Source organism: Aotus nancymaae, unplaced genomic scaffold (assembly GCF_030222135.1).
Source record: "Aotus nancymaae isolate 86718 unplaced genomic scaffold, 86718_ANA_hifiasm-v0.15.2.pri h1tg000025l, whole genome shotgun sequence".
Taxonomy (NCBI): Eukaryota; Metazoa; Chordata; class Mammalia; order Primates; family Aotidae; genus Aotus; species Aotus nancymaae.
In genome coordinates, this window is record NW_026988438.1 from 22850395 (window position 1) to 22876094 (window position 25700).

The following is a 25700-nucleotide window of genomic DNA, read 5'->3' on the forward strand; positions in this document are numbered from 1 at the left end:
ACAGTTAAATTCCTAGTGTTATTTTGCTCTTTCTCCTACTCCCTCTATCAGTTGTTTAGAGCTTATAAAGCCTGCAGGAGATAAGGAAGTGCACTGTAGCTTTTTTGGATGGGTGAGATGAAAGGATGATGGTCGCAACCTGAGAGCACTGACTGTCCTGTCCTGCATCATCTCTCTAGCACCTACTCTGTGTCTAGCATCATACCTCTTTGATCAATAAGCTGCTTGGTGTGGGTGGGATGGGGGAGGGATGAGAATCAAGGAGAGGGTACAACTTGGAAGCAGGGCTTGGGGTGATAGAGAAAGCACAGTTGTCCCATTAGAATTGGCTCTAACAAAGGCTTGTTTTTGTGATTGTTTACAGAAAGATTATCACTTTGAATATACGGAATGTGATAGCAGTGGCTCCAGGTGGAGAGTTGCCATTCCAAATTCTGCAGTGGACTGCTCTGGCCTGCCTGACCCAGTGAGAGGCAAAGAATGCAGTATGTTTTGTCTTCTTGACCATTTGTTTTCCTGAATAAACAATTACTTCATATTAGCGCTAGATGTTAATTATAATGAATGTAGAAGACCTTCCAAAAATGAGCATATGGCATTGATATCTAGCAGAATAGATGCAGCCTTTCTCATCACTAGATGTTCTTATACCTCAAGACTGTAATGAGACAAAGGCAAATTAATTTATTTAAAAAATCTATTCTCTCATTTGAAACCATGGGAGGGTAGAGTAGAAAAGTTTCTTTTTAATGGATTTGTTCTTATTTTTAAAAATGTTTTTATAAAATTAAAAAATTCTGTTGAAACACATGTAACTTAAAATTTACCATCTTAACCATTTTTAAGTGTTTAGTTCAGTGGCATTAAGTATATTCATATTGTTTGCTATCATTACAACCATCCGTCCACAGAACTCTTCCATCTTGCGTTGGAATTGTTTTTTTAGTTTTAGAAATAACTTAATTCATTTTTTTTTTAGTATAAACTACAGACTACAGAGAGATTATAGAATTGCTGGATATCACATTCAACAGCTTGTCTTTTCGAAGTTAAACAGGTTTGAAGTACAATATTATAAATTAACACATAAATAGGAAATAAATATAAATTTATTTTCATTTATAAACTTTACTTTTTAAAATCCTTTAATTTAGTGAGTTTGGGGTTCCTGCAGCAAAATAGTCGAGGGGTTAGCCTGGAGTTTGAAGCTGGAAATAAAAGAGAGGGAATGTATGTGGGTTTTCCTGCAGTCTTCCAAGTGGTATTCCTAAAAGCTTAGTTTTTCTGTTCTTAAATGACAGATCAGGTAAGCAAATTGTTAAGTGGATGACTAATTTCTTCCTTTTCATAGAGAACATGTCTCTGTTACTAGCTGGAGGAGTTTTAGCATAATTGGCGGATTTACTGATAAAAGGGAAACTACAATAATCTTATGAGGAAAGTTTGGGAAAAGTAGCATTATTTCTTGGTGAATGATATTAATGAGTGAATTCAGGGAGAACCTGAGAGCCCCTCAAGTGGGCAGGTGAAAGCTTCAGTGTAGCAACAGTCTGGAGACAAGAGGGTCTGTATAGAAGAAGTTGATGCAAGATTGAGGTGTGTGAAACCACTCCAGCGAAGGGCAGATGAGCTCTCAGTGACAGAGGAATGTGGTTGAAAGGGAAACAGAGCCTGAATCATACCTATGTAATTAGTCCATTGTAAATTTGCTTCAGTCACTTGCCTAGAAAAATCTATATATCATTTATCTATATTTACTTTTCCTTTGTGGGCTAATTCCTTGGTTTCCGTGTAAACAGCCCTATTCAGGTGGACCGCCTAACCATTTTGAATGCCAACTTCATGACTAGGTGGTATGGTGGTCTTGGCTAGCACTGGGTTTTGAGAACTGATCGGTAGTTTGAAATGGGCCATAGTGGAGTATTGTACCCATGTAAACCAGTGAACACTACAAATCAAGGGCCTCCCTTCCCTTGGGAGCTGGGTTTTAAATATTTATCAGCATAGTACTGACTGCATTTGTTAGCCAACGGTCAAAAATCTGTTACAGAATTGACGACTGCATAGGAATTAGTTTTAGTTAAATGTTGCCAGAGACATTTTTTGCTCATTATATACTATAATCTTCCACAGATAACATTTTGAATCTGACACTCTAGCAAGCACCTTTCTAAAAATTTTGACTACTAATCAGGTCACTGTTAGTTATTACTTACCTTAAAAATGATCCTTGCTTTCAATATGATAATACTTTTGTGATAATATTTAAAAAATGATAATACTTTTGGCTGGAATGTTTTTTATCTTTGTATTTTGTCTGAAATCTGAATTTCCAAGTATTCCTGTACAGTATACTTAACATTTTCTCTGGAGTTGTCAGTCTGGCCTTAGATCTGTGAACATTTTCTTGTGTTAAAGATGAATTATTTTAAAACTCACAAGGAAGTTAATAGGCTTAAGTAACTTAGAAGCGCAATTAATCCATAATATTAACTATGTCACTTACCACCTTACTAGTCATTAGTGTCTGGCTGCTGAAGGCAGTGTCACAGTAACTGGATATTTCTTCAGGAGCTTAGATTTTCTATTGCTAATAATAACTACCATTTCTGAAGTACTGATTATGTGCCAAACGTTGTACTTAGAGCTTTTTGTCATTAATCCATTGTATCCTCACAACAGCCATCTTAGATAACTAGGATCAGTGTTTCTATTTTATTAAAAAGAAAACTCAGACTTAAAGTAGTGAAGTAATTTACCTTATGTTATATAGCCCAGATGTGGCAGGTCTAGGATTCAAAGATAGACATGTCTCATACTAAAGCCTGCGTCTTACTCACTGAGTTGACCTGCCAATCAAAGATGGCAGCCTAGAGAAGCTTCCAGGTCTCCATAAGGTGGACAGAAAGTTCGGTGGTGGACCCACCAATTGGCTCATACAGAAAAAGAAAATTAAGTAGTGGAACATGGCAACTTCAAGTAAATCAAGAATATTTAGGAGAGTGGTTGTGTGGGACATGATTTACGCAGATCTTAAGTGTCTCAAAATAAAATGAAACCCAGAATTTGGCCTTTGTGGGAATTGCCAAAAATTCTTTAAAATGTAACTGGGTGTCTCTTTTCTTCTTTCTCAGAAAGAAGCAGTTGGGGAGGCCTTTCCTGAGGAAAGAGATTATAAGAATATTTATGAAGCAGTTGTAAATTTTTTCAGAGAATTGATTGGCAAACTATATTATATATTTGTTTTTTAAAGATCACATAAGATCTGGATGCAGGGCTCCTCTGAAAGAAGTTAATGAGAAGTCAGATAACAGTTTTTGTTGTTCCAGAATCCTGGGGTTTATGTGACTCTGAAGCTTACAGGGCTCAGGAAATAGCCTGAAGAGGCTTCTGGTTATTAATCGACATTGATGCCCATTGTCCTTTTGTCCTTTCTGCTGTGGAGAACTCATCAGTTGCTTTGTGCTTCTCTAGGCAGGACACTGAGATGGCCTCATGTCTCTCCTTCTCTTTGCTAGCTCCAGGCTCAGCCACAGGGAACACTGGCACTTCTCCTAAGGCCCTGGTGCCAAGAGTTAAGCATCTGTGGGCATCATCCGTCATTCAAGGTCTTGCAAGTAGCATGCCATTCCTGAAGCACATCATTCTTTACTTTAATCTCAGACCAAAGGGATATAACTGTTGTTCCAATCCATCTCTTCTCCACTGTTGGATTGTTCTCCTCATTTATCCTTGAAGCACAATGGCTTCTAAAATCTTTCCTTGAACCTCTCAGTTTCACTTGTTGTTCTTAGATCATCAAAGAAGATGGAGCAGTTGCCTGGGCTATGTTCTCTCTTTCTCTCTCATTTGAAACAAAGCACTTTTGTTTCAAACCAAACCTTAAAAATAAAGGACTGATTGGGATAGAAGTAGGGAGAGAGGTTCCTTTACATATTTTTCAGACAAGTCTATAACTCTCAAGAGGAAATAAACATAATATATCTCTTCCTTTTATCTTCTCACATTTATTTGGGGAGTATATCTCTTTAATTGCTTACTCTTTAAAATGCATCTGAGTCCATGACTCTTTTCTTATTCTTATTCTTACCATGCTCTTTTCTTATTCTTTTCTATTTTCCTATTTCCATTAATTTGTTCTTCAGCTATGTAACACACCATTTTCTAAATGACAATGACTAAGATATCTTTAATTTCATTTGATAGGTAAGCATCAAGTCAGTCATAGTCTTATGGAATTTGTTTAATCTTGTGTTTTAGTATTTAGAATATGTAAATCATATGAAGTAATATATACATGTAAATGCATATAGATGTGTATATATGTATTTATAATGTCTGTTGTATATATGTGTATGTGTGTGTATAGTTTATTTTTGTATTTCTCATACAGGGTATAGTGAATTAATGTGGCTTCAAACATGACATATATATTTATGCAAATGTTTATAGTCTAATCTTTGAATAATTGGTTATAAACTTCTAATATTTAGTAGTTTTGGGTAAATAAGTGCTATGTGCAGACAAGTTAAAAAATTGAATACTTCCTTTTTTGTTTTGCTCAAATATATTGGTCTAACCTGTATTTAATGGACCGTAAGAAATAAGCAGACTTATGCTATCTGGACAAAATAGACTTTAAGTCAAAAACTGTCACAAGGGGCAAGGAAGCTTAATTACATGTTAAAAGGGTCAACTCAACATGAATAATAATTATTCATATTTACGCACTCAACATCAGAGCACCTAAATATATAAAGCAGACATTGACAGTTCTGAAGGGAGAAATAGATAGTCATACAATAATAGGAGAATTAACTTACAATAATGAACAGATTATGTAGACAGAAAAATCAGTAAAGAAACAGCAGGCCAGGCATGGTGGCTCACGCCTGTAATCCCAGCACTTTGGGAGGCCAAGGCAGGCAGATCATGAGGTCAGTAGTTCGAGACCAACCTGGCCAACATAATGAAACCCTGTCTCCACAAAAATACAAAAAAATTAGTCGAGTATGGTGGCATGTACCTGTAGCCCCAGCTACTTAGGAGACTGAGGCAGGAGAATCACTTGAACCCAGGAGGCAGAGGTTGCAGTGAGCCAAGACTGTGCCATTGCACTCCAGCCTGGGCAACAGAACGAAACTCCATCTCAAAAAAAAAAAAAAAAAAAAAAATCATCAGACTGAAACAGCTTTATAGACCAAATGGACCTAACAGGTACGCACAGAACATTCCATCCAACACTAGCAGAATATACGTTCTTCTCAAACACATGAAACATTCTCCAGGATATATCATATGATCATATACTAGGTCACAAAATGGTTCTTAACAAATTTAAGAAGATTGAAATCATTCCAAATATTTTTTCTGACTACAGTGGAGTGAAACCAGAAATCAGTAACAAAAGGAAAATGAGAAAATTGATAAATACATGGAAACTAAACCACACGCTTAAACAACCATTGAGTCAAAGAAGAAATCATAGGGAAATTAGAAAATATGTTGAGACAAGTAAAAATGGAAACAAAAAATACTACAACTTATTTGATGCAGTAAAAGCAGTTTATAGAAATAAGTACCTACATTAAAAAAAATACTAAAACAGCCAAACATTACAAGTCAATGAACATTACAAGCCAAACATTACAAGTCAATGAACTAGCAAAAGAAAAAACTGCTAAGCTAAAAGCTGGCCAAAGGAAGGAAATAATAAAGATTAGAGCAAAATATAGCAAACTGAATTTAATAGCACATTAAAAGAATAATATGTCATGACCAAGTGGGATTTATCACTGGGATCGAAGAATGAGTTAACATATGCAGCTTAATCAATGTGACATACCACATAATTAGGATGAAAGACAAAAGCTACAAGATTATCTCAATAGATGCAAAAAGAACATTTGACAAAATTCAATACTTTATGATACAAACTCTCAACATTAGGTATAGAAGGAAATAACCTCAACGCAATAAATGCCATATAGGCAAGCACATAGCTAATACTATATTCAGTTGTGAAAAACTGAAAGCTTTTTTTCTAAGATCTGGCATAAGGCAAGGATGCTTGTTCACCTTAACCACTTCTATTCAACATAATACTGAAGGTCCTAGCCAAAGCAATTTGGCAAGAAAAAGCAATAAAAGGTATACAAATCAGAAAGAAAGGAGCAACATTATCTCTGTTTGCAGATGCCATGATATTCTGTGTAGAAAACCCCAGAGACTCCGCACACATACACAAAAATCAGTTAGAACTAGTAATTACATTCACCAAAGTTATAAGATACAAAATCAACTTTAAACAGTTGCATTTCTATACACTAATAATGAAATATCCAAAGAGAAATTAAGAAAACAGGGCCGGGCGTGGTGGCTTACGCCTGTAATCTCAGCACTTTGGGAGGCCGAGGCGGGTGGATCACGAGGTCAGGAGATCGAGACCATCCTGGTCAACATGGTGAAACCCCGTCTCTACTAAAAATACAAAAAATTAGCTGGGCCTGGTGGCGCGTGCCTGTAATCCCAGCTACTCAGGAGGCTGAGGCAGGAGAATTGCCTGAAACTGGGAGGCGGAGGTTGCGGTGAGCCGAGATCACGCCATTGCACTCCAGCCTGGGTAACAAGAGCGAAACTCCATCTCAAAAAAAAAAAAAAAAAAAAAAGGAAAAAGAAAACAATCCTATGTACAATAGCATCAAAAATAATGAAATACTTAGGAGTAAACTTAAACAAGGAGGTGACTGACTTGTGCATTGAAAATGATAAATGCTGATGAAAGAAAGCAGACACAAATAAATGGAAAGTCATCCCATGCTCATAGATTGGAATACTTGGTATTATTACCCAAAGTCATCTACAGATTTAATGCAATCTCTATTAAAATCTCAAGAATCTCTAGAAATAGAAAAAAAATCCTAAATTCATATGGAACCACAAAAGATTCTGAATAGCCAAAGCAGTTCTGAGCAAAAAGAACAAAGCTGGAAGCATCACAATTCCTGAGCCATGTACGTTAATTCTCTGAGGATCTCTGAGGGGAATTCTTAAGGAAAAAGTTTTTTAACCTGATGCAAGTGACATTCCAGGTGTAGAAATAGGATGAAGGTGCCAAGTGGAGTAGCATCAGGTTTTCCTGGGTGCTCTATGAGATCTGGATGGCTGGCACTCAGGGAGAATGTAGGAAGGGCCAGAGATTCTGGCAACTTAATTGGCCAGCTCTGTCCTACCAAGGACTCTGGATTTTGATCTGGAGACAACTATTCACAGGTGGTTGAGAGGGTTAAATGAGGTGATAAATATGATCTATAGTCCTAGAATCATAATTATACCATAATATAGTAACAATAATAATAGTTGAAATACTAATAAAAAATAATAGCCAATCTTTACTTGCTATATGCCAGGTATAACTGTAAATGCTTTATATGCATTCAATCAAATTCATTTAGTCATTACAACAACCTTATAAAGTGGATATTTTTATTACCTTTCCTTTGCCCTCATGTTTTAAAAAGCAGATTAGGAAACTGAAAAAATAGCTCAGAGTCACACATTTAGTTGGTCAAAGGGGGAACGGAGATTTGAAAGCAGGAAGTCTAGAACTTGGGTCTATGTTCTATTTCTTTTTTTAATTATATTTGGGCTATGGTGTACATGTGCACATCCTCACCTGTAGGATTGTTGCATAGGTACATGCATGCCATGGTGGTTTGCTGTCTTCATCCCCCCGTCCCCCTGTCCCCAACATCAGACATTTCTCCCAGTGTTATCCTTCCCCACTCTCCCACTTTCCCTCCCCTCCCCTTCACCCCCACACCTAGCACAGTGAGTGTTGTTCTCTTCCCTGTGCCCAAGTGTTCTCATTGTTCGTCACCCACCTATGAGAGAAAACATTTGGTGTTTGGTTTTCTGTTCTTGTGTCAGTTCGCTGAGAATGATGGTTTCTAGATTCATCCATGTCTCTACAAAGGACACAAACTCCTCATTTTTTATGGCTGCATAGTACTTCATGGTGTATATGTGCCACATTTTCTTTGTCCAGTCTATCATTGATAGGCATTTGGATTGGTTCCAGGTCTTTGCTATTGTAAACAACACTACAACAAACATTCGTGTGCATGTGTCTTTATAATAGAATGATTTATAATCCTTTGGGTATATACCCAGTAATGGGATAGGTAGGTCAAATGGAATTTCCATTTCTAGATCCTTGAGGAATCACCACACTGTCTTCCATAATGGATGAATTAATTTACACTCCCACCAACAGTGTAAAAATGTTCCTATTTTTCCACATCCTCTCCAGCATCTGTTGTCTCCAGATTTTTTAATGATCCCCATTCTAACCAGTGTGAGATGGTATCTCAATGTAGTTTTGATTTGCATTTCTCTAATGACCAATGATGATGAGCACTTTTTCATATGTTCATTGGCTGCATATATGTCTTCTTTTGAAAAGTGTCTGTTCATATCCTTTGCCCACTTTTGAATTGGTTTGTTTTTTTCTTTTAAATTTGGTTTAGTTCTTTGTAGATTCTGGATATTAGCCCTTTGTCAGATGGTTAGATTGCAAAAATTTTTTCCCATTCTGTTGGTTGCTGCTTTACTGTAATGATGTTTCTTTTGCTGTGCAGAAGCTCTTAAGTTTAATTAGATCCCATTTGTCTATTTTGGCTTTTGTTGCCATTGCTTTTGGTGTTTCAGTCATGAAGTCCTTGCCTGTGCCGTGTCCTGTATGGTGCTGCCTAGGTTTTCTGCTAGGGTTTTTATGGTGTTAATTCTTATGTTTAAATCTTTAATCCATCTGGAGTTAATTTTGTATAAGGTGTAAGCAAGGGGTCCAGTTTCTGCTTTCTGCATATGGCTAGCCACTTTTCCCAGCACCATTTATTAAACAGGGATCCTTTCCCCATTGCTTGTTTTTGTGAGGTTTGTCAAAGATCAGATGGTTGTAGATGTGTGGCATTGTTTCCGAGGCCTCTGTTCTGTTCCATTGGTCAATGTCTCTGTTTTGGTACCAGTACCATGCTGTTTTGATTACTGTAGCCTTGTAGTATAGTTTGAAGTCAGGTAGCCTGATGCCTCCAGCTTTGTTCTTTTTGCTTAGGATTGTCTTGGCTATGCAGGCTCTCTTTTGGTTTCACTGAAGTTTAAAGTGTTTTTTTCCAGTTCTGTGAAGAAGGTCATTGGTAGCTTGATGGGGATAGTGTTGAATCTGTAAATTACTTTGGGCAGTATGGCCATTTTCATGATACTGATTCTTCCTAACCATGAGCATGGAATGTTTTTCCATCTGTTTGTGTGTTCTCTTATTTCCTTGAGCAGTCTTTTGTAGTTCTCCCTAAAGAGATCTTTTACCTCCTTTGTTAGTTGTATTCCTAGATGTTTTATTCTCTTTGTGGCAATTATAAATGGGAGTTTGCTCATGATTTGGCTCTCTGTCTGTTGTTGGTCTATAGGAATGCTTGTGATTTCTGCACATTGATTTTGTATCCAGAGACTTTGCTGAAGTTGCTTATCAGCTTAAGGAGGTTTTGGGCTGAGACAATGGGGTCTTCTAGATATACAATCATGTCATCTGCAAATGGGGACAATTTGACTTCTTCTTTTCCTAATTTAATGCCCTTTATTTCTTTTTCTTGCCTAATTGCTCTGGCTAGAACTTCCAATACTATATTGAATAGGAGTGGTGAGAGAGGGCATCCTTGTCTAATGCCAGTTTTTAAAGGGAATGCTTTTAGTTTTTGCCCATTTAGTATGATATTGGCTGTGGGTTTGTCATAAATAGCTTTTATTATTTTGAGATACATTCTATTGATACCTAGTTTATTTAGAGTTTTTAGCTTAAGGGCTGTTGAATATTGTTGAAGGCCTTCTCTGCATCTATTGAGATAATCATGTGGTTTTTGTCTTTGGTTCTGTTTATGTGGTGGATTACATTTATAGATTTGTGTATGTTGAACCAGCCTTGCATCCCCAGGATGAAGCCTACTTGATCATGGTGGATAAGCTTTTTGATGTGCTGTTGGATTTGGTTTGCCAGTATTTTGCTGAAGATTTTTGCATCAATGTTCATCATGGATATTGGCCTGTAGTTTTCTGTTTTAGTTGTGTCTCTGCCGTGTTTTGGTATGAGGATGATATTGGTCTTGGTCTCACAGAAAGAGTTAGGGAGGATTCCCTCTTTTTGTATTGTTTGGAATAGTTTCAGAATGATTGGAACTAGCTCCTCTTTGTATGTGTCGTAGAATTTGGCTGTGAACCCGTCTGGACCTGGACTTTTTTGTTGGTAGGGTATTAATTGCTGCCTCGACTTCAGACCTTGTTTTTGGTCTATTCAGGGTTTCAACTTCTTCCTGGCTTAGTCTTGGGAGTGTGTAAGTGTCCAGGAATTTATCCATTTCTTTCAGATTTACTGGTTTATGTGCACAGAGCTGTTTGTAGTAATCTCTGATGGTAGTTTGTATTTCTGAGGAATCTGTGGTGATCTCCCCTTTATCATTTTTTATTGCATCTATTCGATTCTTCTCTCTTTTCTTTTTTATTAGTCTAGCTAGCAGTCTATTTTGTTGATCTTTTCAAAAAACCAGCTCCTGGATTTACTGATTTTTTGAAGGGTTTTTGTGTCTCTATCTCCCTCAGTTCCACTCTGATCTTATTTATTTCCTGTCTTCTGCTTGCTTTTGAGTTTTTTCATCTTGTTACTGTAACTCTTTCAATTTTGACGATTAGGTGTCGATTTTAGATCTTTCCTTGCTTCTCATGTGGGCATTTATTTCTATAAATTTGCTTCTAGACACTGCTTTAAATGTGTCCCATTCTGATACATTGTGTCCTCATTCTCATTGGTTTTGAAGAACGTTTTTATTTCTGCCTTCATTTCATTGTTTATCCACTCATCATTCAGGAGCAAGTTGTTCAGTTTCCATGTGATTGTGCAGTTTTGAGTGCTTTTCTTAATCCTGAGTTCTAATTTGATAGTGCTGTGGTCTGAGAGACTGTTTGTTATGATTTCTGTCCTTTTTCATTTGCTGAGGAGTGATTTACTTCCAATTACGTGGTCATTTTTAGAGTAAGTGTGATGTAGTACTGAGAAGAATGTGTAATCTGTGGATTTGGGGTGGAGTGTCCTGTAAATGTCTATTAGGTCCGCTTGGTCCAAATCTGCTTTCAAGTCCTGGATATCCTTATTAACTTTCTGTCTCGTTGATCTGTCCAATATTGTTAGTGGAGTGTTAAAGTCTCTTACTATTATTGTGTGGGAGTCTACGCCTCTTTGTAGATTGTTAAGAACTTGTTTTATGCATCTGGGTGCTCCTTCCTGCATTGGGTGCATATATATTTAGGATAGTTAGCTCTTCTTGTTGCATTGATTCTTTTACCATTATGTAATGCCCTTCTTTGTCTCTTTTGATCTTTGTTGGTTTAAAGTCTGTTTTATCAGAGACTAGGATTGCTACCCCTGTTTTTTTTTGCTCTCCATTTGCTTGGTAGGTCTTCTTCCATCCCTTTATTTTGAGTCTTTGTGAGTCTTTGCATGTGAGATGTGTCTCCTAAATACAGCACAGTGTTGGGTCTTGACTTTTTATCCGTTTTGCCAGTCTGTGTCTTTTGATTGGGGCATTTAAGCCATTTACATTCAAAATTAATATTATTATGTTTGAATTTGATCCTGCCATTTTGTTATTGGCTTGTTGTTTTGCCCATTAGTTGATGCGGTTACTTCATTGTGTCATTGTTCTTTACCATTTGGTACATTTTTGCAGTGGCTGGTACTGCTTGTTCCTTTCCATGTTTAGTGCTTCCTTCAGTAGCTCTTGTAAGGAGGTCTTATAGTGATGAAATCTCTCAGCAATTGCTTGTCTGTAAAGGATTTTATTTCTCTTTCATTTATGAAGCTTAGTTTGGCCGGATATGAAATTCTGGATTGAAAGTTCTTTTCTTTAAGGATGTTGAATATTGGCCCCCCACTCCCTTTTAGCTTGTAAGGTTTCTGCCGAGAGATCCCCTGTGAGTCTGATGGTCTTTCCTTTGTGGGCGACTCAACCTTTCTCTCTGGCTGCCCTTAGGATTTTTTCCTTCATTTCAACCCTGGTGAATCTGATGATTATGTGCCTTAGGGTTGCTCTTCTTGAGGAATATCTTTGTAGTGTTTTCCGTGTTTCCTGGATTTGAATATTGGCCTGCCTTGTTAGGTTGGGGAAGTTTTCTTGGATAATATCCTGAAGAGTGGTTTCCAGCTTGGATTCATTCTCCCTGTCACATTCAGTTATGCCGATCAAATGTAGATTAGGTCTTTTCACATAATCCCATTGTTCTTGTACGCTTTGTTTCTTTTCACTCTTTTTTCTCTAATCTTGCCTTCTCCTTTTATTTCATTGATTTGATATTTAATCTCTGATATCCTTTCTTCTGCTTGATTGATTCGGCTGTTTAAACTTGTGCATGCCTTGCAAAGTTCTCGTGCTGTGTTTTTCAGCTCCATCAAGTCGTTTATGTTCTCTAAGCTGGTTATTCTTGTTAGCATTTCGTCTAACCTTTTTTCAAGGTTCTTAGTTTCTTTGCATTGGGTTAGAACATGGTCTTTTAACTCAGAGAAGTTTATTATCCACCTTCTGAAGCCTGCTTCTGTCAATTCGTCACACTCATTTTCTGTCTTGTTTTGTTCCCTTGATGGTGAGGAGTTGTGATCCCTGGGAGGGGAAGAGGTGTTCTGGTCTTTGATGGTTTCATCCATTTTGTGCTGGTTTTTTCCATCTTCGTGGATTTATCTCCCTTTGATCTTTGAAGATGTTGATTTCAGGAGAAATCTCTGAGTGGATGTCCTTTCTGTTGCAGTTGGAGCTATATCATTTTTGGCCTGTAGAGGTGTTACTGGGCTGCCTCAGATTCAGTCAGGTTGCTGGGTGGGTGGTCTTCCCCTGGAGATTGTTTGCAGGTGAAATTAGCCCCACCTTCCCAATGGTTGCTCTCCTTCCCTGAGCTTGATCTTCCTGGTTGGGGTCAAACTGGTGTATTCACTGCCAAGCTCTCTGGAGCATGGGCTTCAGTTTGAGTTTTGTGGGGGTTGGGGCCTACCAGCCTTATGGTCTGTTTCCCTGGTTTCAACTCTGCCTCTTTCTGTGGGACAGGCTGTCCCATCCTGCTGGCACTAGTCCAAACTTCCGCCCAGGTCCCACTGACAACTTGTGGCACCAGGTGGGAGCCGTAGCTCAGATTTGCATTGACAACCCATGGCACCCCTCAGTCTGGCGGGGCTCTCATGGACCGATAGTTGTCAGAGGGATGAGGTAAACACAGGATCCGAATCGGAGCACCAAGGGGGTGAAGTCCCCTGACCCTCCGAGCCAGCTGCACGTTCCAGGTGGGGACACACCCTGCCCTGTCTTGGTTCCTTCTCCCTGGATGGCTCTTGCCCTGCTTTGGTTCCCTCCCTGGGCTACTTTCATAGTCCTTCCTGTCCCCCCAAAATGAGCCCAGCACTTCACTTGGAATCGTGAGGTCCTCTAGCCCACTGCGTCTCATTTGCCGGGAGCTGCATCTGGTGTTGCCTCCTCTCCGCCATCTTGGTGCCACCCCCACGGGTCTGTTTTTAAGGTCTGTGGGACTGTCCCTTTGGAATACACTGCTAGTATATATTGAAAAAGTTCTTATCCCCATCTTAGGGCATCTGCATGCCACTAACATTTACCTCTTGACAGAAATGTGATACAAATTAGTATCCTGGAGAAATAGATGTACTTTTTAAAAGATGACATCTAAAGGCTCAGATATATGTTTTTGTGGGTCATTTTTAATTGGTTAATGTTCTCTTTATAGATTGTATTCTTATTTTTTAAGTATTTATAAAAATAAAGTAAATTTTTTTTAGAGATGAGTCTTGCCATGCTGCCCAGGCTGGAGTGCCTTGGCTATTCACAGGCATAGTCATAGTTTACTATAGCCTCAAAACCTTGGGCTCAAGTGATCCTCCTGCCTCAGCTTCCTGAGTAGCTAGGATTATAGGTGCCTAACACCATACCCAGTAGTATATTTTATTCTTAATTGTCTATATTTTTCAGAAAGATGAGAGAATGACATTCAGAATTTAGGAGATGTCTGTTGTTATATTCTCATATACAGTGTGAAGTTGATTAGCTAGTGTTTTTTTACCCCTTTACCTAGCATATTGTTTGTACTTGATACATAGAGTATGCTTTCATTGTTTAATCAGTATTAGGAAAAGACACATTTTTCAACTATAGAATTCTTCCGAAGAGAAGAGTAAACTCCTTATGGACAGAATATGTAATCCTTTCATGGCTCCTAAGAAAGCTGCAGAATACTGGAATGTTTGTAGATTGAGTAACTTTTGTGCCACCAAATTAGAGACTGACTTTTGTGTTTTATTTTTGTAGGTAAAACACAAAGGGCTAATAACATTTGTAAAAATTTATTCTATACACAAAAGGGAAAAATTGACTTACAGAATGCTGTCAAATATTTTGTCCTCAGAAGGCTTAGTTTGGAATGTTGCTGCATTGAGTTCCAGGTGTGCAAATGCAAAGTTAAACCTCCTCAGTAACACACAAGTGGTAGCTAAAAGGCTAGAATGAATCAGATTGGGAGATGAGATGAAAACAGTTGAGAACAGCTGGAAATCAAACTTTGGTCAATTGTATTGTTTGCTGGGTGCTGTGGTTGAGGCAACTTCTCTGAAAAAAGTGTTTTATGAGGCGATGAGAAAACTCAGCTCTCAATACTGCAGAATCAAGGTCAGAGACTGTCAAGAAGTAGAAAGTAACTGACACTTTCTAAGGAAGAGAGAAAGTTTAGGATGATGAGAATCACAGTGGTAGGGCATAATGGAAGTTGAGAAAACTGATTTCACGGATGCATTGTTCTGCCCCCTTAAGTGACCTCATCACATGCTTTGAACATTTTTTTCCATTGACCTTCGCTGTTGTCTTTTTTCTGTAGGCCTTGTGTCATCCTGTGCCCAATGAACTGAGATTTGTCCCCTCCCCAATCAAACCTTCGCTGTTGTCTTTTTTCTGTAGGCCTTGTGTCATCCTGTGCCCAATGAACTGAGATTTGTCCCCTCCCCAATCAAACATTGAAGTCAAGAAGCTGCAATAAAATACATTTCTATTTTTTTTTTCTTTCAGAGTTAAAAAATTCCTTAGTTAGCTTTTCTTATAAAAATATAGGAACTTTAAATAGGCTTTGCTAATTTAATGGGGATTACTATCTGTGATGTCACATGGATCCATTTTCCTGCTAGGAGTTGGCTTCTACTTTTAAATTTTCAAGCTTCTGGCTGGTAAGTCCTAAGAGGTGCAGTGATAAACATAAACTTCTACTTGATAGGGCTATGTGAAGACCACTGGAAAGGATGTTAGATGTGAAATTAGTTTTTGGAGATAGAGAGGCAGTACTTTTCAGTAAATAGTTTTTTCAGGGAACAGTGAGTTAGGAAATGCTAGCTAGAACTGGTTCATATTAATGTACTCTTGTGTATCTCCATCTCACTTTTGTTTTGTAAGATGAAAGATGAAAATAGGTGTCTCTTTCTTCTCTAAGAATTTCACAAATAACTTACAAGTTATATCCCTATGTCCTACAACTTCACCCCCAACTCTTAGTGAAATATTAAAAATGGTTAATTTTTAGTTAACAGTTAAAAATTGGGCTTTACTATTTCAGTTCTGATAATTTTATCATGCCACTTCAGAGGTGACATAGTAGCTTTGTATCTGTTACTTCAGATGGCTAAGTGACACTGCTGGAGCTAGAACTCACGCCCTTTGACTTTTAAGGCAGAGTTCTCTTCCTTCATTTTTTCTTTTTGTTTCTTTTTGTTTTCTGTTGAGTTCTTTTCTAATGCTATTCTTTTTCATGTGAAGATAGTGGGTTTTCTCTCAGTTTAGTTATAGTAAAATCTTCTGGCTGCATAGTAACTGTGGGGTTATTGGGTAGAGAGTCATGGAGTCTGTTAGATAGAGAGTCTGCCACTAGAAACTGCAGGAAAGTTGAACTGGGTTGCTTACAGTTACACAGAAGGAGAAACTTGGAATTGGAATTGGGACGGTTTGGATCAGACAATCTCAAAGGTCTCTTTTGGTGATTCTGATGGTTTTAATTGTTAGGATTACATATCACAGATTTATTCATACTGTGATCAAATCATGCTTCAAATCACATAACTTGTGAATTATAGTGCAGTACTAATATATCTTCTTATGCTCATGAATATTTTCTTCTGATAGGGATATTGCAATGTCTGCCACTGTTAGCATTTGAACAGTCTCACCTTTCTTTCTCTTCTTCCAGCCTTAAATTGAACATGACAGATAGTTGATATACTCACAACCAGCCTTCATTGCTAGCTTGTATATTTTGATGTGCAAACTATCCTCAGGATAAAAAATAATTTACCAATTAGGGAGAACAAGAATTCCCTTCAGCCAAGGAAAAAAATCTGCCTTAATTTGAATAAAAGAACATCAGCAAGAAATGGCCTGTTTTAATGTACTGTTTGGCTTTCCCTATCTCACTTTTTTTTTTTAAAATGAGAAATCAGGATTATTTTTCTTCTCTAAGAATTTCATAAATAACAACTTAAAAGGACAGTGTTCAAGTGCTGTTCTTATCACTGGTACTGAGGGAGGAAGAAGATTGGAGATTTGCTGTATTCAATATGCTGTTCACTTTCTCTTCGATGCCATTTTCTGCTTCTTTTTCTGTGAAAAGACTGATGATAAACCTGGCAGGCACTTAAAGTTTTAATTATCGGATAATGATAATTAATTGGCTAAATGAGTGATAGAAGTACAACTTATTTTTGAGGTCCACACACCAAGCATTGTTCTCTTTCTTTGTATTACCGTTAATGGCAGTGAGTAACAGTAAGAACAGTTGCAAGAGTATGAGCGTAGAGTCGACATAATAATGTCTGTGGTGTGAACCTTATTTATCTTATTTAAATAAGACTAACCAATTGAAGAAAAATAGACATATTGACTCATCTTGATTCTGGAACTGATTTACTTTATATTTCCCCACAAATAATTATATTTAGCTAATAGTAATTGATAAGTAAGATGGATTACAGTGACTTTATACTTAATGAGATATAAATTTGATTTATTTTGAGGAAGATCAGTCCAGATTAGACTATCACAGAAGCTTTGAGAAAGCCACAGTGTTGTTCCCAGATATTTACCTGTGAAGTTTGGATAGGTTCACTATATCATCAACATCTCATTCAACTAATAAATTGAAAATCCACTTATTATTACTTATTATTGCTGTTTGCTGTTTAGAAAACATATTTTAGTAATAAAAACTTTGATTTAAAAGAACAAAGATGAGTAAATTATGAATAAATGTGATTGAAAGCCATAGTCTTTCAAAATATGAGGTCTCTGGAGGAAGAAAAGGCAAAACGATGTGGCCCCGTGGTAAAATGATTAAAAATAGATATTCTTTATTGTTAGGTATAAATCATAGATGATAATTAGCCTATAAATGATTCAATTCGGTAACAGTTATTTGGCACATTGTGCTAGGTGGTTGTATGATCATAGCAGTGCTTTGAATTTTCAGCATTCTTTGTTTTCAGAGTGGTTTCCATAGTCTCTCATTGGATTATTATAAGCAGTCCTAGGAGGGAGAAAGGAATGCTGGAGTGTGAATAAATGGAAGCACAGAGGTTAAGCAAATTTCCTAAGATATTTGCTACTTGGTGATGGACTAATATAAATGCTTTTTCCATATCTGATTTTTTATACCTGCATATTTGAATCTTTACAGCTTCACAGTAGCAGATGTAAATGTCAGAATAGGCATAAAGCCAAGAAAAAGAACAGTGAGTGCAGCAAATGACCTCTTGGTTACAGTTTAGACTTTAAGAAGTTGGGTTTTAAATATCACTCTTTCACTGGGTGCTTAGGTGAAGTATTGTGAAATACTTGAGGCCACTGTTAAGTAGTGTGTGACCTTAGGCAAATAAGGTCTTTCTGTTCTCAATCAAGACTTTGGAGTTTGCCTGTCTTTAATTTAATTCAGTTTCTCTAAGATTTTAAGGTTGTTGAAGGGGAAAAACAGTATTTATTTTAGAAATGATGAATTGAGTCAAATTAAATATGGTCAATTCACACTCATAACAGCTAACAACAGCTGTTAATAATAATTGTCTATCTTACTGCTTGTTGAAAAGTTCATATGTTGTATGCTAAAAGAATCTGAATGAAAAGAATATAGTCTTTAAGATTGTTTTTTAAAACCCTGATAATCTAATTAAAGAACACATGCCAAGGTAGCAGGGTTGACATAGAGCGTGGATGAGGCTAGGATGGAAGGTAAAAGCAAGAGCAGGTAGTTTTGGTGGACGCCAAAAGAAGTCAGCAGTACTAACAGTTGACATAATCTTGTGGATTAAACATTGTTTACTAAGACAATTTGGCTCTTTTCTTCCTTGGACAGGTGTCTCTAGACCTGACTTCCAGGATGAAAAAGATTGAGGAGTAGCAAATGATTAAACTATGAAAAGCTTTAGACTTGCTAGCTCCTCTGTATTATTAAAGGCTCTATACTCATTTAACTAATTTCATTGCATATTTAATCTGAAGAGATGTAATATTGTAAATCTATTAGCAGATTTCTTATAGAAATGTATGTTCCATGTCCCTGATTTAAAATATCAATAATTTTTTATTTTTGAGACAGTCTCACTCTTTTGCCCAGGCTGGGATGCAGTGGCACAGTCTTAGCTCACTGCAACCGCTACCTTCCAGGCTCAAGAAATTCTGGTGCCTCAGCCTCCCGAGTATCTGAGATTACGGGTGTCTGCCACCTTGCCTGGCCAATTTCTTGTATTTTTTTGTAGAGATGGGGTTTTACAATGTTGCCCGGGCTGGTCTTGAACTCCTGACCTCAAGCAATCTGCCTGACTCAGCCTCCCAAAGTGCTGAGATTACAGGTGTGAGCCACTGCATCAAGCCTAAACTATTAATAACTGTATTTATTCTTTATTGTGTGCTGTCTGCTAGGTATATGCTAAATGCTTTATATGGTAAATCTCATTCCCACAACTCTTTGAGATAGCTATTATTATTATCTTCCTTTTATAGGCAAAGTCATTAGACTTATGGGAGTTAGAAACTTGCTAAAATATTTTTTAATACATGCTTTAGGAATGGTACATCAAAAATCCACAAGAAATATGAAAGAGGGAAATGGTTATTGCTGTATTATGTGCATGAACATTGTTTAACAGTCCAGGATAGGAAATAAGGAATGATGTGAAATATGGTGATGAATTGTTTGCCCTCTTTGTATTGGTTGTAATAATTTTTTGAAATGAATTTTCTTTGAGGCACCACCTTTGGAATCAGTCAGACCAGAATTTGAGTTTCAGCTTTGCCACTGGTTAACTGTTAACTAGTCAACCTTTTTAATCAGGTTATTTAAATGTACTGTGGCTCAGTTTCTTCACCTGGTATGTGGGCATAATCCCTTCCTCCCTCACCGGTCTATTATAAATAAAGTTGATCCTCATCATTCATGGATTCAATATTTGCAAATTTGACTACTTGCTGAAATTTATTTGTAACCCCCAAATTAATACACTCAGTGCTTTCATAGTCATTTGTAGACATGCAGAGTGGTGAGATATTTGAGTCACACAACTGCACTTATGAACAATGTGACACTTTGACCTCTTATTACTTTTCTCACAGTGTAAACAAGTGTCTTTTTGGTGGTTTATTTAGTGCTATGTGTTTAGCATTTTAGTTATTTTTTGGGTGATTTTGATGCTTAAAATGGCCCTAGAAGTATAGTGCCAAAGTGAAGGCTAGTGTTCTAAGCATGACAGGGCTGTGCCTTTCAGAGAAAATACACGTGTTAGATAAGCTTTGTTCAGGCGTGAGTTATAGTTCTGTTGGCCATGAGTTCAACATTAATGAATTAACAATATATACTAAATAAGATATCTTTAAAAGGAATTAAGCTTAAGGTTAGGTGTTAACTGGCTCACAAAGGTGATGTGACCAGAGGTTCTCAGGAACCTAACCCTATATTTTCCCTAGGAGCAATGGTCCAGTATTCATTAATTTGTGTTTGGGTAAATTCATATAATACAACTACTGTGAATAACAAGAATTTACTGTGTTTGTAAAGTATCAAGCACCTGGTATATACCAAACATCCATTATATTCACTTTCAACTTTATCTCTCAGTTTTCCTTATGACTTCATGGAAACACTTGGGAAAGAGATGGGCATATTCTTTATGATTTTAATTAACAGGGCAGTGAACACTCTGAAATGGCATCATTGTATTTAGAAGACAAGATTCACAAATGCAATCTTCTCTTTTTTAGCTTTTAGAGTTTTCTATAACAACATATCATAAAATATTACCTTTTGTTAAGTTATCATTAATTAACTTAAAGTACAATTTTGGACACTAAACTGTCTTCCAAGGTTATTTTATTAGGAAGTAAATATTTTTGACTTTGTGGGCAGTGCAGTTTCTGTTGCAGCTATTCAGCTCTGCCATTGTGGTGTGAAAGCAGCCATAGACAGTAGGTAAATGAATGACTGGGATTGTGTTTTAGTAAAACTTTATTTACAAAAGCAGGCAGTGAGCCAGATTTTTCCTGCAGGTGGTAGTTTGCTGACCCCTGATTTAATGTACTCTAGATTCTTGATTTATGGTATTATTATTTATCTTAGTAGACAAATGTCTGATTCTGAGTTTGCTAGAAGATCCATAGACCATTGAAAATAAATAGTTTTCCATAACTGTATTTTTCTGTTGATTATACTGGTAGTGATAATAGCTTTAATAAGCATTTGTTATATGCCAGGCACTACTGTAACCACCTTATATTATATTTTATTTTCTCAGTATTGTCATAGGATTCTTGGGGTGTCAGTTCACCAGCTGGAAACCTCTGTGGCCAGTGGCACCTTTGCTTGGGTTTTTCTCAGGCCCACCAGTCTCGTTCTGCCCACTTGGCCTGGCATGGTGCGTTCGGCTCACACTACTGGCCTGGATCCCATGCTGGCCAAGGGCTGGCCAGGTGTAGAGAGGCAAGGGTTGTGTGAGTGAGCATGGGGTTCAGACTACCATGCACAGCCAGGCATGACAGCTGCAGTGGGGTGGGCAACTCCAGGTGATGGCATGGGCACTGGCTCCCTGTGAGGTTGCAGGTGAACCAGGCATGCCACAAGCAGCTTCCACACTGGCACCAGGGAACACAGTGGCACCCAGAAGCTTGGAGACACCAGGAACTGCAGAGCCCCCAAAGAGGCTGTCACAGCCTTGACTTGGGTAGCTCCTAGGTCTGGGATCCCCAAAGGGCCACAGCTCTTCTCTCCTTGTCACCCACAATGTGGCAAGCAAGGGTCATGTTTCAGCCTTGTTTGTTACAATTCTTTTAGCCCCACCAGCAGGTCCTGAGTTCTTGTCCTATGTCCAGGAAGAATGAGGTACACAAACAAGTGGAGGGTGAGAAGGTGAAGAAGAGCTTTATTGAGCGACAGAATAACTCAGAGGAGACCAAAGTGACTAGCTCCTCTCTGTAAGTAGAGTATCTTGACAACTGAGAGCAAACCCTGGAGTGGGTAACTCCTCTCTGTAGCTGGTCATCCCACCATCTGTTAAGAGTCTGGCTGAGTCCAGGACTTTTATGGGCCTGGGACTCAGCCAGCCAGAGGGAGGCAGTGTGTGCTGATGGTCCATGGGCAGCCATGAACAGTCCTGGAAAAAGCACCACAAGTCCCACTCTGGCCCATAGGCCAGCAGCCCAGCCTTCGGGCTTCAGGGCCTTTTTGGCTTGAAGGTGGGGCTTTGCTGGGACCTGTCCCCTTCTGTCCAGGACCCTCTTTGCCTCCTGCCACTGTTCAGGGCACCCAGGCTATTTGTGTCAAGGGGTGCCTGCAGGCCAATGCTGAGCTGCCGTCAGCCCCTGCCTCAGTCTCCCTCCTTTGCTTGTTGCTGTCCAAAGTTTGGAGGGGGTTCAGGTAGCAGGGGGCTGGTGTGTCAGCACAGTGCCCAAGCTCAGCCCCAACCTTGCTTTGCGATCAGAGGGGGTGCCAGTAGTAGGGAGAGGCCAGGCAGTGGGAGCAGACATATCCAAGCTTTTGGGGGAAGGGGGACCTTCCTAGGCTCCTCAGAGTGCTAAGACACCCTGGTCCACAGCCACAGCTTGGGCACCTGCAGTTGTGCTCAAGATGATGGAACTCCTGCCTGCTACCAGCCCCCAACAGAACAGGGAGGCTCAAGTTCGCCTGGGAGGGTGGGGCTCCTGTCTGCTCCCCGCCACCAGTGGCTCCATGGAGCGTGTGGCCTGGTCTGCACCTCCCAACAACGGCTGGTTTCATGGCAGTGGCCACTCCAGATAGGCCCTTGCTGCCATCAGTATAGCCCTTAAAGGTACCTATTGTGATTGTCATCTCATTTTTTAGAGGCAGAAACTAAGGCCTAGAGAAGCGAAATAACTCACTCAGTGTCATAGAATTAGGAAGTGGTACAGCCTTGTCTTAGGACAGTTTTGACCATGTAGTCAGCATGCCACATTCCTTGTGTAATCTTTTTTTTATTTCCTCATGTTTTACTGATTTGGGGATGTTGATTTGAATGTTAGAAGTTTATTGTATAGCATCTTTAGGTTTTCTCAAGAAAAGCATTATATTAATTTAGTGAGTAAGTAGATGTGTGTGGATTTTAGCTCTAATTCTTTAATTAGTTTTTAAAAATTAGCTTATTTTTATTTCTAAGTTTTTAAATGTATTCTAAAAGAGAAGAGTCTATCTAAAGGTAAAGCTTTGCTGCTTTACACTCTGCTGGGAGATTTGTTTTTTTTCATTGGATAATTTGAAGGTCTCATTTTGTTCTTGTTTCTTTAATATCCTGATTAAAGGATTGGAAAGCCCTTTTCCAGGTTGGAGTCAGAAATACCATCTTGCACAGAGCCATGTACTTGGAAGATGTTGATTCGCATTTGTTGAATGAATAATAACTTAACCTTTTTTGTAATGTGTCAACTATTCTTCACATTGGCGTATCTGGCGTCTCTGGGTACAGTTCTCAGAGTTTGCAGAGAGCATGACATTAGAAATAAGATGTACGTGGTGGAAATGACTAGATTGGTGTGAATATTGAAAAAGTGGGCTCATGATTTCAGTGAAAATAATCTGTTCAGCTATTGCACTGTTTTCCTATTTCCCTTTTTATATTTAGTTGTCACTCATTGGATCAGCATTTTATTTAGACTTAGTATGTGCCTGATACAGTTTGGAATCCAAAAATAATCATCCTTGTTTTCTTAAAGCTCAAAGTCTCACATCAAATTATAAGTGGTCTTAATATGCGCTTATCCATTAATTAACGTATATTAGGTGCTTTAATAAGGGATTATAACAAGTGCACTGTAGGAGCATAAGGGAGGTGCACTTGACTGTCTGGTGGGCCAGAGGAGGTGATTTGTTATGAAGTGAGTAGTTTCTGAGTTGCGAGCAGGAGTGCTCCATGCACAGTAGGTAGGATTGGCCAACATCTCTGGGGAAGAAGACCACAACAGCAAGCGAGAGGATGAAATATTTTGGGAATGATATGAATTCTGTTTTGGCTGGAAGAGGGTGGGGCAAGGGATGAGCTTGGGAAAATAGGTTGGAGCCAGATTGTGAAACGCATGTAGTGATAAGGGGGATTGACAGGCTTTCGTTAGGGTGGGACATATCAGAGTTTTGTAAAAATAATTCTGGTGATAGCATGAAGGGGAGGAAATTGATGGGGGAGTGAGTAATGGGTTGTCCATTGTTCTGTCTTCCAGCTTTCTCCTGTGCCTCTGGAGAGTATCTAGAAATGAAGAACCAGGTATGCAGTAAGTGTGGCGAGGGTACCTATTCCTTGGGCAGTGGCATCAAATTCGATGAGTGGGATGAATTGCCAGCAGGATTTTCTAACGTCGCAACATTCATGGACACTGTGGTGGGCCCTTCTGACAGCAGGCCAGACGGCTGTAACAAGTAAGAATCCAAAGCAACCTTTGGCTCTTAACTGAATATTTGAGAAGAAGATAGTTGCTCTTTTCAAGAAAGAAGATGAGGATAATTTTGGTACTGTTTGGGATGATAAGCTAATTGCAGAGAATCATGTTTTTTGGACAGTCATTGCAATGAGTTTTCATGAGGTTAAAATCATTGCCCTCAGAATATACCAGATACTGAATACAAAAATGCAATAAAGCTGTTAGAGAAGCAAATTAATTTTCTCATATTTATAACTACATTTAAGCTGATGGTGTTTCTACTAACCTTTTTCTAATTTTTAACGGATATTTTCAGATTTTTTTCTTTTCCTCTGACAGGAAGAATTCATAAACTTCATTTAGACACGTGATTATCTCCTATAAAAGAGAGTGGCTTGGCCGGGCGCGGTGGCTCACGCCTGTAATCCCAGCACTTTGGGAGGCCGAGGCGGGTGGATCACGAGGTCAAGAGATCGAGACCATCCTGGTCAACATGGTGAAACCCCGTCTCTACTAAAAATATAAAAAATTAGCTGGGCATGGTGGCGCGTGCCTGTAATCCCAGCTACTCAGGAGGCTGAGGCAGGAGAATTGCCTGAACCCAGGAGGCGGAGGTTGCGGTGAGCCGAGATCGCGCCATTGCACTCCAGCCTGGGTAACAAGAGTGGAACTCCGTCTCAAAAAAAAAAAAAAAAAAAAAAAAGAGAGAGTGGGTTAAGTACCTAAGGTGGAAAGCGCCTTTGCTTAACTCTTACCTCTTTTGTAGGGGATTATTAGCTTTGCATATGACAAAGTTGGAGAAATGTTAAACTGTTTTGAAGAAAACAAAACAAAGTGTGTGTCTTTAAGCTGTATGCTTTCCTGTTCTCTGTGTTAACTACGGAACATTTCCTTTCATATAGATTTACTTAGGAGAATTTGACTTTAGGCCTCTGGCTGCCTCCTGACAAGAGTAGCTTCTCAGGAGCCCCACATTTTTACCATAAGCTGAAAGGCATATTCATTCCCTCCCTCCCCTTCCTTTCCTCCTTCCTTTCACTCTAGCTGTCTTTTTGCCAAATGACACCAATTTCTTTTTTTTAGTATCTTGATAATAGGGTTATTTCTTTAAGAGAGAGTGTGTGTTTTAAGTAAAAGAGTTCCTTAGAGGAAGGTACTAATAGGATGTGTGGGACCTCAGATCTTTGTTTTGGTGGGCAGCAGATATTGACAAGCCTTCTTCTTCTGTCTGGAATAGTTTATGCATAACAGAAATTGAGTAAGTGGAAGTTTTTCAATGTAGTGTCTTCTAGTGTAATTTTCTCAGTGTAAATTTCAGTCTGATACGGCTATGCTTGTTTTCCTGTCTCCTCTCCTTCCTTTTTTCACCCATCCACTCTTGCATACTCTTTACTCCTTTTTAATTGGTTGGGTCATATAGAAGATGTATGTTGAACTTTCTAAAAAGTTGAACTTTTCAAAATGGTTATGTTATTGCAGACTTCCACCAGTAGTATATCTGAGTTCTAGTTATTCTACATGTTTACCGGTATTTGTATTGTTAAGTCTTGTTTTGTTCTAGCCATTCCACTGTGTTCGTGCATGTGTGTGTGTGAGATGATATCCCCTTGTTTGATTTCCCTGCTGCATAATAATGTCAAACATGTTTCATGTGTTTATTGTCCATGTGTT

At 38.5% G+C, this 25700-nt stretch overlaps 1 protein-coding gene across 3 annotated transcripts in view; it reads left to right on the forward strand.

Annotated features, from left to right (window-relative positions):
* Positions 1-381: 381 nt before the first annotated feature.
* ELAPOR2 (endosome-lysosome associated apoptosis and autophagy regulator family member 2) overlaps positions 382-25700 on the forward strand; it is a 96735-nt gene continuing 71416 nt past the window's right edge. The window contains exons 1-2 of one of the 3 annotated variants that reach the window (XM_064380438.1): positions 382-485; positions 23832-24027. In XM_064380438.1, the coding sequence (XP_064236508.1) occupies positions 23864-24027 (164 nt within the window). In that variant the 5' untranslated portion in view covers positions 382-485; positions 23832-23863. Of the gene's footprint in view, positions 486-23671; positions 24028-25700 lie in introns of those variants that run through there. The other 2 variants (XM_064380437.1, XM_064380436.1) reach the window with 2 other exon arrangements.